We start from the raw sequence: 14,404 nt of genomic DNA on the forward strand, positions 1-14,404 counted from the left end.
CAAAGAGCTATCCTTGAATATCTTCCTCCTTTTCATCTTGCTTTTTTTCCCCTCTTTCTTTCTTTTCGTTTGATATGGTGTTTTCTTTTCCTTCCTTCTTCCCCCTCCAACATCTCTCTGTATTCTGCAAATTGATATCGCTCTAAATGAATTATGGTAAATGCATAATGAAGGTTTTCTCAGCTTCCGCCCCGCAGCCAGCCAGGATGGAGCATCTCGTTTGGCGTGTTTGATTCGTTTTGTTGCACATTTAGCCCCAGCGTTCCTTCGGAGTGCGCTCTGCTCGAGGGATGCAAATAAGAAATTATCCTTGCTGACTAACATGGCTAATACCTCCTCTGGGGTAATCAAAAATTATTAGTCGCTTGCTTCCAATAAACATTAGGGCTTGTGGCGATAAACACTATCAAATTGCTCACTTCTGCCTGCTCCAGAATAGCCATAAAATGGGTGAACAAAAGTGATCAGGTGTGGAAAAAGCACCCTGGCTACATGGAAACGGAGAGACCGCGGGACTCCTATTATTCCTAAAAAAAAAAAAAAAAAAAAAAAGCAGCCCTTTGGCTTTAAGAGTCATTAAAGCATGTACTAGAGTGGGAATCAGACTAGAAAATGAGCTTATCTTGCATAATGCCCTCATAAGCTTTGCATAAAAGTAAAAGATGAGCGCGTGAAAATCAGCAGCAGAGAGAAGAGAACCAGGATTGTAACACACTTCCTTTATCATCCTCCCACTCTCTTGGACTGTGGCAGCATGTTAAAGCGGTACCTGTAGGGTACAGCGGCTCCGCTGCAGTTTCGCGTTTGCTCCGGAGTGCAAACTTTGCTTTACACAAGAGGAAGGGGAAAAAAAACAACAACAAAAAAAAAAACACACACACACACACACAGCCAGTGAACAAGCTGCAGCTAGCCTCGCTAAGCCACTCTCCTAAAACCGCGTGCTGTTTTTTTGGAGGGACCTTTGCCGTGATGCAGGGTTTTAGACATTAGGGGGAGGAGAACCGGGAGGGAGGGGGTGGAGAGGAGATTAAAGAGCCAAGGGAGGCTGAAGAAAGAAAGGAGCGTAAAAGAGCACAAGGCCCATTGGTCAAACACAAAGGTGAAGATGGGGAAAGGACATTTGAAGTCAGGGCTATACTCCAACTAAGTACACCTTAAACAACCCAGTGTAAGCCGGCAGTCAGGGGTTTTTGGAGTTTCCCCGCAGGTGTGCCTTTCACAGACTTGGCTTCTCTGACCCCTTCTCCAATCAGCAATGGGGCCCGGATTTGGACACAGAAATCAGCGGCATCTCACAGTCTCTGCCTCTCGTTCTATCTCTGTCTACATACACTCACGGAGAGGCTGCCAAACAAGAGGAAAACAAATCTGATGAGTGCTAGAGAAATTGGATTATCACCTCTCAAAGGTGACTTCTTGGCTGATCCCCTGTCCCCCTTTGGGCAAAGCCCTCCGAGACGGGACAAAAAAAAAAAATTCCAGAGAAAACACTCCGGGACTTTAAAAAAAAAAACAAACAAAAAAAAAAACCCGAGGTCCTGTCATCCTTGTGAAAATACAACGACGGCAGCATTAATGGATGTGGAGATGCCCTCTGGGACACGTGCTGAAATCCCTTTTAGCCATATTACATCAGACCCCGGTGCACTCCACATCACCACCACATACAATGGCGTAATCAGCAGGAGAACATGGGCGTGTAAACCCACGCCATAATGAACTGATACAACATGCCCTCACTCTGTTGTTTTTGTTGATCAAAGCCTCTGAGTAAAGGAGGGGGGGTGGGAGGGAAAGTCACTGCTGGTAATTTCTGATTACATGCCGACAATTGTGTTTCCTCTGAGCTTTTAAACTGCGCTGAAGCCACTCTCGGATTTCACGGTCTTCGTCTACTGTGTAAAGTATTCACACCCCCTTCTCCCATTTAGCCAGGTTGCAACCACACACTTTAATGTGATCATTGGGATAAATAAAACGTAGTGCACATTTATGAAGTAAATGGAAATGGTTTTCAAATAAAAAAATATATATCTGAGTAGTGTGGGCATTTGTGTTCACACCCCTTTACTCTGATACCCATAAATGAACCCTAGTATAACTGTAATAAATAAAAAACGGCATCATGGAAAAGTTTAAAATGGGGTAAGCATCTCAGAGAAGTCAAAAGATGGGAAGATAACCACACAAGGCCCTTGAGAAAATATATGAAAGAAGCTGCTGCAGGATTTGAAATGACTGTATCGGTCTTCATTCAAATCTGAATGCACCATTCCCATGTCAAAACATAGTGTGTGCAGTGTCATGCTGTGGGGAAACTGTGGTTCAGTTGCGTCAGGAAAGCTGAAGCGCTGAAACACTAAGTGAACACATGTCAGTTTTGTAAGAATACCAAAGGGCTCTCCATCCATTTTGCAGCAAAGAACGGGGCAAAATATTTCCATCTCCAGATGCACAAACTTTATAAGAGAGGGTACAAATCCACAACATACCTTTTAAAGTTTGTTTTTGTGGTTGTAATGTGACAAAAATCAAAAGTTAAAGAAGTGTGAATTCTTATGCGAGGCTTTACGCCACTCACAGGGAAACCATATGAGCATCTACTATAGTAGGAACCAGGGTAGAAAACGAGCTTATGGGAGGAAGGAGAAAAAAAAACATCTCCCCAAAGCTTTTGCCTTAATGGTGCAAAGCAGACATTCTCGTCAGCTGCTGTCAGAATAATCTGGGTAATTTTTTCCCTATGTTCTCCAAACATTAGTTTGCACATTAGGCTGACCCAGTTAATGTGCCTTTCCTGCTACGCCGAAACCCAGTTTCAGGCAGAGCTAGGCCGGGTTAGCCAGGTCGCGCCAAGGGCCTGTTCGTGATTATGGACCAGAGGGACGAGGCCTCATATAGCACTCCGGCAAAGACGAAAGGCGAAAGGAGAAGATGTGAAAAGGGAAAGCTAGATTGAAGGGCAAGGGGTGATGGTGATGTAGTGAGAAGGCTGTACCGTACTGGCAGTGCTGTTACAGTCCACATTCTTTCATTGTTTTCAAGCCATAACAACAGGTCAAGAAGAAAGACAGAGACAGAAAGAAAGGAAGAGAGAGCGGAAGGGAGGAAGGAAAGAGGGATCTGAGGGAGCCGATCATTCTCTTTAATCACATTTTGGATGAGTGCCAGGTAGTCTGCAGCACTGAAGGCGAGACGGAGAGGGGCGAAAGAAGAGAGAAGTGTGAGGGAAGGGAAGAGAGCAGGAAAGTGATGGAGGAACGAATGGAAAAAGAGAAGGTGGAGAGAAGATGGAGAGAAGAAGACGGGAGCAGAACCCCTAGAAACAACTTGAGGAGCACTGATGTTTTTCCGAGTGTGCACATTCGCCCATATGTGTGTGTGCGTGTGTGTGTGTGTGAGCGTGCATGGCGGCCGTTCCCGTAAATGCCCACGAATGCTGAATCTAGCAAGAATCTGGTGCTGGGGCAGAGCCAGGCAGAGATCCATTTTAAAACTATGTGCATTAACTATAGTTTTCCCCATAGGTTAAGCACTCCACATGAATAATTTAGCCTCTTTTATGCTAATGGGATCATGAACGTATCCCCTCTGTACCATGTTTTCTGCCCTCCTCCCCTTCTTCGCAGCAACTCCTCTCAGCTTTCAGTAGTTGCCCTGCCCCTTCCCAACAAACAATCAGACAGACAGACATGCTTGCAACCGTCAGAGAAGCAGCAGACACCTGACCAACATTCAAGGCTGGCATGCGGAGAGAGGGCTAAAGGTGCACAAAATGTATAGAGAAGCACTGAAGCATTGTTATCCTCATTAGCAGAGTTTATCTTCAGCTTGTTTCCTGCTCACTCACTGCTGCTGAGTGAGATGTGACGGTTTATAAGTTTTGATGCACATCATGGCTGCACTCTGTTAAATGTTTATGTGATCTCTGCTGCTGCTGAGTTTTTACATGACTTCTTCTCTTACACTCGCTGATTTCTTGTCTGAGCTTCTGCGTTTTCTGCTCTTAATGGAAGCTCATATAAACCATGTGTTTACTGTGCTGTGAATAAGTATTTACCCCCTCACAGATTCCATCTGTTTTCGCACTCAAAATGATTCAGATCATCAAATTTAACAAAGATAACCTGATCACACATAAAGGTTATTCATTAATAAGCTTACCTCCTCCACAATAAAATCATCATTTAATAACAGATTTTTTTATTATTATTATTTTTTTATTTGTGTGAAAATAAATTTGCTTTATGATCTGAAACATTTAGGTGTTATTTTTGTGTGTGTGTTTTTTTTTTTTTTTTTTTGTTCAGCCTGTTCCACACATTCAGAACACAAACACACCCTTGATGCTTCAGCGTTGCGTTGAGGGGAGATTGGGCCACTGTGTAAAAATTATCAGTGCTTCAACAGCTGGGAGAGAGAACCATGAAACAGCAGGCCGTGGGTCTGCTTTATTGTTTATCTGTTGTTTATGGGCTAGTGTTCAGCTTTAATTACTACACTAAATTAAACTCTAACAGGCACTTAAAGGGAGCCAACTCACACATGCACGTGTGTGCTTCTACACACACACACACACACACATGCGTGGATGCAAACAGACACAAACCGTATATTTTATATACACAGACACGCCTCACGGATCCTTCCAGAGCTGGAGTAAATGCCACTAAAATTCAACAAGACTTCTATCTTGTGTTTTGCAGAGATTTTGAATGAATAATTGAGTCTTTTTTTCTTCTTCTTCTTCTCCCTCTACCAGCATTGCTTGAACATTTTAAGTACCAGGCAGAGCTGCTAAAAGCAAAGTTAAAGCCAAAGGTCCTGAAAATGCAGTATTCAACAAACCACGCTCACGCTGGGACACCAGGAGTCGTGTCCCCGCCAGCAATGACCCCTTCTAGTGAGCTAAACCACAAAGACCTCGCTGAGTGGGGCCCCTAGCCGGGGCTAAGGGGGTTCACCGCACTCCCCACATATACACACACGCAAATGTACCACAACACCATCAAGCGCAGCACGCTCCCTTGGAGCCGAACACTCAAGCTTCTCCCTCCCATTTCTCTCCATCTCCGCCTCTCTCGGTCTCTCTGGGGAGCCTGTCTATCTGCACAGCGTGGGGATTGTTCAATTGCTGAGAAAATGTACAAAATGCTTTCTCCTCTCTTCTGTTGAGCCATTTCCATTTACAGTAGATTCTGGGAATGGTGCAGAAATCCCCTTTGCCAAGCACTCAAGATGTCATTGTGCATTTGGTATTCATGCATAACTAATAATTACAAGTGGGGACGGAAGCAGAGGCATGCAAACTCTTGGACTTAATCGCATGCACATGCGGGGAACCAAGGTGGGAGCAACACCTATCATGCTGAATTGGTGCTGTGGAGGATATATGGAGAGAGATTTGGACAAATTTGTTTGCATCCTTGGTAAGTGTGTAAAAATGATAAAGAATGCATATCTGTCATGTTTTAGTAATATAACTTCATACTTAAAATAAGATAAGAAAAACCTTTATCTGATTCTACTCAATCATTAGGAAACTCGCCAGGGTATTAGACAATTGCTTTTACTGAAATCAGAGATAACTTGTTATGGAAACATTTGTTTTTTTTCTAAATAGATCACAGTTTCTAAGAACTTTTACAATCTATGACTTTGCTTTCATAGGGTTGTGGGACAGAGACCCATTTCTTATTGACAACTGGGCAACGGGCTTGACGAGGACCCGAGTTTGTGATCTGGATGGTAAATGAGGTAAAATGTCTTCATAACAATCAATAAATGCAATTTACATGCAATTAGTTTTTGTTTGTTTTTTTTATAGGCATGTCAGAAAAAAAAACCCTATTGTGAATGTAATAATTTCGAGTTGTCTAACTGGAACCGTGTGCGCCAGTCAGATTCACCAACCACATGTGTGAAACACAGGATGAATATGTGTTAAAGCACCTTATGCCCACTGTTAAACATGATAGAGGATGTATGATCCTGTGGGCCTGCGAACAAATGGGATCAAGAACTCTTTGAAATACCAGCGCATTTAAGGCAGGAATCTGGTTGCCTTAACCAATAAACTCCATACTGCTGCTCCCTAACACTTTGACTGACAGAAATATCCATGCATGCTTAGGTGCACACATTCATCAAGTTCATTCAAGTCTTTGATTCTTCCAAATAAGATTGGAGGGGCGCCAAAGAGCCGTTAATCAAGGTGCATCTAGAGCCAGAGGCGTTTTGTGTGTTGCCTCTTGAAACATCTCCTCAGATTTATTTGTTCATCCAAAAGTCTGAAAGTGAAAGGCCACAATAAGTCCCTGGGATCATTGTTCATGGCAGCAAAACTTTAAGTTTTTTATTTTTATTTTTTTACTCTCTCCTCTTCCTTCAGTGCAGCTCATCCACTCTTTCTTCAACCAACTGATCCACACTGTCACCCCTTTTAAGAGAGGCCAAGCTGTTAAAGACCCCATTACCGAAGTGAAGCGCACATTTCGCGATGTCTTGGTTGGACTCAAGAGTGCGGACTACAAATTTAATGCTGAGACGTATTGAGATTGGTGGCGAGTTCATGCGTGGAGTGGAGTGGAGCAGAGTGGGGAGCGGGAGAGGAGGGGAAGGTGGAGAGGTTGGAGTGGGAAGGCTCTGTCAGAATGGAAGGGCCAGAGTCGAGAGTCAGCGAGCGCTTCAAGCGTTAACGTAATTGCAAGAATGTGAAAAATGAGGCGGCGGGGCTCCCGAGCGAAGCAAAAGGTCAGAGCATGCCTCACACAAAACAACTGGCTAGAGGACGGCCTCATTAGACCATTAAATCAGTTGCCCTTGGTCCCATTCCCGTTTTCTCTGTCTTTTATTTGCTGCGCCTACTTTTCCACCTTTCTTACTCTTTTACTTCTGTTGTGAATTTTTCTGAATCTTTTACTCAGCTCTTAGCTACATGTGCAGGTTTCTATCATGAAACATCCCAAGGTAGTGGATGCTGCTTTTAGCATGATCTAGCCTTGATCTGTGTCGGCCCAGCACATGGGGCTGTACCGTAACTGTCTTTGGCCGGCATTGATCTGCTGTTACTGGATACGGTGGGGAAGGGAGTCGATAAGTGCTCTGTGGATTACAGGTCACTTGTACTTATGTGTGTAAGATAATCAATAGGCAGTGCATTTCTTTCTCAGAGTCCCTCCCACCTCCACCCTCATCCCACTTTTGGCTGTTCTTCCTCTAGAAAGCCACTTGCTCTTGCAAGGAGGCATCCGAAAACTTACTTTGTTTTGTATAACGATCAGCTTTTGGACTTTTTTGTTCTCTGATTTTTATTTATAGTTATACGGTATTCCTACCTATTTCACCAAGATAAAGCCACACATTTAAATGGACTTTATTAGGACATTACATGGTAGACCAATATAAAGTACCGCATGATTTACAAGTAGGAAAAGGATGCATGGTTAAAAATATATAAAGGGAAAGAATAGAGATTTTACATATCTCTATTATTTTATTAAGACCTTAGCTATCGCAGGCTTAATCGCAGGCTAGACTCTGAGATAAGAATTAGATCCAATTACTATTGACACATCCAACCACAGAGGTCGTCTGTACCCCCAAGTATGTGGTCAGCAATGGTTCAAAAGCTGCAACAGCAACCGTTTCGGGCTGATGACAAACACACCACATGGAACGGAACAGGTCTATCAATATGTGTGATTGTTTATTGATGGAACTAATCCAAAAGTTTTCTCTTGATGAAGGAGCTCGTAGAGGTAATCTGGAAGGTTTTTGCAGGTAAAATCATGGAACATCAGTTGGTTTGATGGAAGCGTTGACTTGCAGAGAAAGGACGTGAGAGAAAGAGAGAGAGAGAGAGAGAGAGAGAGATCCATAATAGCTTACACACTCTTAAAAAAAAAAAAAAAAGAAAAAAAGGAGGGCGCATTCCAAGCAACATGTCAGTGTAGTTGGTCTCGCCTCTAAACTTACCAAAAAAGCCTTTTGGTTTTCCAGTTTACATGTCAAAACTGGTACACACCGTGACAAAAATACCAAGAGGGGGACAGCTGTGGCGTATGCTATGTAATTAATTCAAATAGTCTTGTTTTGAAATGCATTATTAGTGTTTGGCATGTCAAGTGGGAGATAACACTGAACACAAGGCACTATGAGACATGATTATGAGCTTTTGTGTGGGCAAAGTTAATATGGTTCACATTCAAGCGGGAACTGGCAGAAATATACTATTAATCACCGGCTTTTATTTAGCTCTTTTAATAGCAAGATTTTGAAAAGCCTGTTCTTAGGTTGGTGCATTAGAGCGACTGTTGCTCAGGTTCGAGCCTGAGCGGAACAGTGGATGAACATGTTTGCTTTCTGGTTTGACTGTGCTCACATGAACAGAGGTGAAAAAAAAAATGCAAAGTGTGACAGGAAGCTCTGGGGCTTTGGGAACAAAATGTCCATTTGGTGCATGAGGCTTATTTATATCCTTTGCTGATGTGCAACGTCTCACAAATGTATTCACACCCCTTGTAACTTGAAGGTACAAACTGGTCAAAGCCGATGGGAAGGTGATTTTATGTAGTGGTATCAGAGTAAATGTAAACTGCAATTTAAAGGGGTTTAAGTTCTTGCAAAGGCACTGTATGTGTGTTTATGTTAAAAAAAATGTAAAAGCTGTAGTAAATACGGTCACCCTTGTCTGTATTTGTGTGACTGCACTTCCATGCCCGTTTCTGTGCTGGCTCACCTTGCTCACTGCTGTTGTCACCGCTCTGTGAAGCGTGTCCCCCGCTGGAGGGCCCCGGTGTGCCAGCTGAGTGTGTGGAGGTGGCGTCATCGTGGTCTCTCCAGGAAGCTGGGTTCTAAAGAGTTTAAAAAAAGAGAGAGAACGTAAGCGTGGGATCCATGCATCCATCCGTGCATCCAACGGCATTCCCGATCCAAGCCACGAACCACACGGCGAGAGAGACGGATGGGAAAAGAGGGAAGGGAAAAAAGGATAGAAATGGATTTTCTGAACATATAAAAAGGGACATCTCTGAGGCGCGGTGAGGGTTCTTAGCATATTATTATTATCTTGGCAAGGTAAAGAGCCTCTATGGTTAGTTCAAAGCCAGCAGAAAAAATCAAAGGAGCTACCATAATCACAGATAAATAGAAAGAAAATGATGTTCTAATGCAGCTGGCTATAAGTCAAAGCGCTGTAATCAAAGTGTTTCATTAAGGCGTGAGAGCAAAACGCAGCACTGCTAATGTGGCAGCTGACATTGAGAGCTGCAAGTAGAGCGCTTGTGAATAATCATGTAAACACATATGGCAGAGCCCAGTGGAGTTCATTTATACCATAACCAATTGAGACTTCCGTGTCAAGAGAGAAATATAGAGGTAAAAAGTCCAAACACACCACAGCTGCCATTAATCATTACTACTGTCAGAAATGAAAATAAGATATGACAGTGATTCTCCTGCTAATCTGCCAAAAATGTGTTCACGCCCACACTGACATACACAAACGCCCACAGCGGCTTGCAGAAATACACTTAAGCTCACATGATAATGACATAATAGAAGCCGGAGTACGAACGCGGGTACGTGCACAATCACTTTTAGGTGTACAGGGACTTCAAAGACGTGTCCGTAAACAAATATTCTTCCCTCCTGCCCTTCCTCCTGCCTTTTTTATTTTCTCCCCCTTCTCTTCCTCTCTCTCTCCCGGTCTTTCCCACTGCCCTGTCAGTGCACACGGGGAAACAGGATTTTCTATTGTACAGGAAGGGCTTTATCAGTGCCACACGAAGGCAGGCTAGAGGTGGAATTTCCTCTGCCATTCAGGCAACCGCAGGACGGACTGTCGCGTCACACACAAGCCTAATGAAGCGCCGACCAGCTGATACAGCCTGGCTGCTCACGCTCGCCGTTCCCATTTTAATATGTCACCTGAGCACGGTGACAACATGTTTGCTCTGACATTATTGGTGGTGGTGGGGGTCGGGGGGGGGACTAAGTTGCTGGGGTTTGGGGAGGGCGAGAGAAGCAAACCCTTGAGCAAAACCCAAGCCAAACAAACACAGGCCTGTACCCAGGCTTCCCACAAACCTCAACCCACTTCTCAGGTCCCGCTATGGGCTTTTTCTTCTTCAAATACACAGAACATTTACACAAAACCTAAGGGAAAATGAATATGCAGAAGAGCATTCCAGAAGAGTTTTACCATTTTGTCCAACTTGAGTCTTTGAGGGTCTTTAAATTCCTTTTCTCTCTTGTCCCACCACCAGAGTCGTCCCCCCCCCCTGCCTGCCCGCCGTTGTGCAGGAGTCAGAGTGAGCCGTACTGGAGCAGGACAGACAGGACAGGGCCAGGAGACCAACCGAGGTTTGAAAAGCTGAGCTCCCCTGGGAACAGAGTCCTGATGTGCTGCTGCTTGTTCTGCTGCGGAGGCGAGTCCAACCGCCGGTGCCTGTGAACGGGGCCCTTTTATCTGCTAAGTTTTTAGAGGGAAGGCGGGCTGTTTTCTCAAACAGCTTGGAGCTGAAAACAGCAGACAGAAACACACAAGACCCTTCAGACTCAGGGCTCCACTCGAGGCCTACTCAGCGTCAGCTGTTTGCCGGATGGCAATCAGATGAAGAGCTTGGAGAATTACTCAGAAGAGGGGTGAGAAGACAGGGCGAACAATGAACCATGCGTCGGTTTTAACCCTGAGGAGTGAGCCCAGAGTGTCCCTGTCTCTGCTCTGATTGTGATGCATTCGCTCCTGGGGCTGCTGATCAACACATGGCAGCCGGAGCGGTTGTTGAAGTAATTTTTTTTTTTTTTTTGCTCTCAACACTGTGTATGCTAAATAAAATCACTAATGTGGGAAAAGCCCACCAATCCCCTTGTCTTTGTCAAATGCAACCCGAAAGCAAGGAAGAAAGAGTGATGAAAATCCCCGGCTCCCTGAGTGCATTATGTATTTAAGCGGAGTTCGGCTGTGTGCTCTCAGGAAGAGCCGTTGTTGTGTTAATAGAAGAAAATGACTGGGTTGTACTTCCTCACAGTGATGGCGAGGCAGAGGACAGAGCTGAAGATCTACGCTGGCTTACTTATTCCATCTGAGCCTCTCCAGCCACAGCATGGTTTTAATGCAACGGCCGAATCGATAGGACTTAATTTAGCTATCATTGCAGAGTAATGTGTCATTTTTAATGGTGCTGGCACTAAATTAAATTCAAAGACACCTCGGCTAATGGCATAGAAGGGAATGATATTTTGCTGTGATTTGCTACCCCAAGGATTTAATGTGCCTGTATGCTGAGATATAGATGGAAATTTGTTAGCTTCCCTCTTAAAGACTAAAGTGAAGACTGCAGCACTTTCAGACCTAGTAAAAATAATACAGAGGATACTTTGGACTAGATCACACACACCTTTTATTGTATTTCAAGGGGCAGTTTGTCATTTTTAATTGAGTTAAGTTATGCGTGTAGTTTAGATTGGCCCTGGTGGCTAAAGCTAATGGCTAATAGGTAAAGCCCAAGACTCACAAGAATTTCAACTTTGTTGAGAAGACCTCTGGATTTAAGCTGGCAATGATCGCCTCAGAGTGTCCGATCAGAACACCTATTAGCATGTGGATGCGGAACAGATGTGGATGTGGAATGAATCAGGAAGAGTCCCGTTCAATTTGTACTCTTTATATCCTTTCCGACAGAATGTACATGAAGCAGGTATACAGGTATACAAGTGCGTGTGTGTGTGTGGTTCTGTAAACAAACAGAATAATACAAGCCAATTAGAACCACAGTTACAACGGAAACATAGAAATAAAGCAAAGCTGTAAATACACTATACAGCTAAATAAATCGGCACATTACCTCTCTAACCGAAACATAATAGCATGAATGATAACAAAACTTACAGGTTTATGAACGCACACAGTCATTCAGCTGCTTCTTTGCTGCCTTTTTTTCTATCTGTGGGGTTACCGAGCTGCACACCTGTGTTGCGTTCAGGGTGCATAGGAAATCTCCTACACATCCATACCCTTTTCTACAGCCGCCCCCAAATTTGGTGTGCAAATTTGACATTGATGGAATATGTCCTACACTTTAGTAGAATCCTGTGGTAGGGCAGGCAACTTGATGAGACGTGCCACTGGACGAGTATAAGTCCGGTCCTTTACCTGGACGGTTGCAGCTCTGACGCAACCATCAACTCCAGGTAGGATGGTTTTTACTGTTCCTAGTTGCCAAAGTGCTCTCGGGGTTTGTGGATCCACAATGAGAACAACGGATCCAACAGTAATGTTCTCCTTATCTGTGTGCCATTTCTGCCGTGTTTGGAGGGTTGGTATAAAGTGCCTTATAAAGTGCTTCCAGAACTGGTCAGCCAGGACTTGTGTGTGTCTCCACCTTTTGCGACTAAGCATTTCTGATTCTGGGTAGAGCACTTGTGGCAGAGAGCAATCCAGCCGCCCCATTAACAAGGAGTAGGGCGTGATGGGATCTGGGTCTGCAATGTCTGAAGAGACATAACCCAACGGCCTGGAGTTAAGGATACTTTCCACCTCAACTAAGACAGTCCTCAACACTTCCTCTGACACGGTCTGAGTTCCCAATGTGGTACGCATGGCTGTTTTCACAGACCGCACCTCTCTTTCCCAAGAACCTCCAAAGTGTGGAGCACTGGGGGGATTGAAGCAGAATCTGATCTGTTCAGCTGCCAGTTGTTGTTGAAGATTTGACTCCATGGCACTGAATGCTTCTTGTAGTTCTTTATTTGCACCTCGAAAGTTGGTACCTTGGTCTGAAAAGAGTTCAAATGGCTTTCCTCTACGGGCAATAAACCGTCTGAGAGACATCAAGAAGGAGTCGACATCCATGTTCATCAACAGATCCAGGTAAACTGCTCGAGTTGTAAGGCATTTGAAAAGGATGCCCCACCTCTTCTCTGTGCGCCGTCCCACTTTAATGATCATAGGGCCAAAACAGTCCATCCCAGTTGAATAGAAGGCAGGTCGAAAGAGCCTCAAACTTGAGGAGGGTAGATCTGCCATTTTTGGGACGTCTGGTTGACCTCTCCACTTCTTACATTCAGGACAGTGATGCTGATGTTTCCTGATTGCCTCTCTCCCCCTCAATATCCAGTACTTCCGGCGCAGCTCAGCAAAAACGCGTTCAGCTCCAGGATGGTGAAGCTGACTGTCATAACGCTGGATTAGAAGCTTTGTTACCAGATGTGAGGGATCCAGAAGTACAGGATGTAGTGTTTCAGGGCTCAATCCTTCGCATCTGCGGAGTCGACCTCCAACTCTAATCAGGTCAGTGGCCTTGTCATACTCAGGCGCGAGAGTAATTAGTCGGCTGCTGGATGGGATCGGCTTCTCTGACTTAAGTAGCGCAAATTCTCTTGGAAAGCTCTCCATTTGAGAGTGTCTGAACAGAGCCAGCTCTGCCCTTTGAAAGGCATCAGCATCAGGGTGATGGGTGTCATTGGCCGCCCCGTGAAGTGAGTGAGCAGTGGCGTTCAGGAGTTCCTCATAAGTGTTAAACTGTTGAATGTCAGGAACTGGTGGACTAACTGGTCCTGTCAGCAAGCCACAGAACACTGGCTTTCTTAGCTCCTCAACCTTTTCTGTAGTTTCTCCCACTGGAGCTTTTGGCCAAAAGCTGGATGACGACTGAAGAAATGCTGGCCCTTTGCTCCAGTGATTCTCACCAGCAAGCTGAACCAAGGTTTTCCCCCTTGTAATGTCGTCTGCGGGGTTACTTCCTGAGTCGATGTATCGCCATGATACTGGAGCAGAGAGTTCTTGTATCTCTGCGACTCGGGTTCCCACAAACACTTTATACCGGCAAGAATCGGAATGGAGCCAATTTAGAACTGTGGTCGAGTCTGTCCAGTACACTGTATCCTGGATGTCAAGAGTAAGTTCCCTTTTTAGAACAGATGCCAACTGTGCACCTGTCAGGGCGCCACACAACTCTAGCCTAGGGATTGAGAGTTGTTTCTTGGGTGCAACCCTTGACCGCGCCGCCAAGAAGGAAACTTGAACTTGTCCTTCACCTTGGTCGGTACGCAGATATGCCACAGAGCCATAGGCGCGCTCTGAGGCATCACAGAACACATGAAGGCTTCGGCTACTCTTACTGCAATCCAAGTTTGGGTCAGTGTAACATCTCGGCAGTGTTATCTTGGGAAGATGGTCCAGTTCACCTTTCCATGAATGCCAGGCATGGAGCAGGTTCTCAGGTAAGTGAGGATCATCCCATCCTCTTTTTTTGTCCCAGAGGTGTTGCACAATAACCTTGGCTCTTGTTGTGTATGGGATAAGAAACCCTAGAGGATCATACTGCTGGGCAAGTAGCCGATAAATGTTACGCATCGTTGGCTCTGTACTGCAGCTCTGGTGATGCTTGTACCGCAG

The 14,404-nt window shown here is 44.8% G+C and overlaps 1 protein-coding gene across 5 annotated transcripts in view; it reads right to left on the bottom strand.

The window, feature by feature from the left end:
• The window catches only part of meis2a (Meis homeobox 2a), a 103,465-nt gene that overhangs the window by 74,013 nt on the left and 15,048 nt on the right, over positions 1-14,404 (bottom strand). For all 5 annotated transcript variants that reach the window (XM_088002416.1, XM_088002417.1, XM_088002415.1 and 2 more), the window contains exon 7: positions 8,744-8,858. In XM_088002416.1, the coding sequence (XP_087858542.1) occupies positions 8,744-8,858 (115 nt within the window). The remainder of the gene's footprint in view (positions 1-8,743; positions 8,859-14,404) is intronic.

Source organism: Poecilia mexicana, unplaced genomic scaffold, assembly GCF_051168715.1.
Source record: "Poecilia mexicana isolate PSO_F unplaced genomic scaffold, ASM5116871v1 scaffold_22, whole genome shotgun sequence".
Taxonomy (NCBI): Eukaryota; Metazoa; Chordata; class Actinopteri; order Cyprinodontiformes; family Poeciliidae; genus Poecilia; species Poecilia mexicana.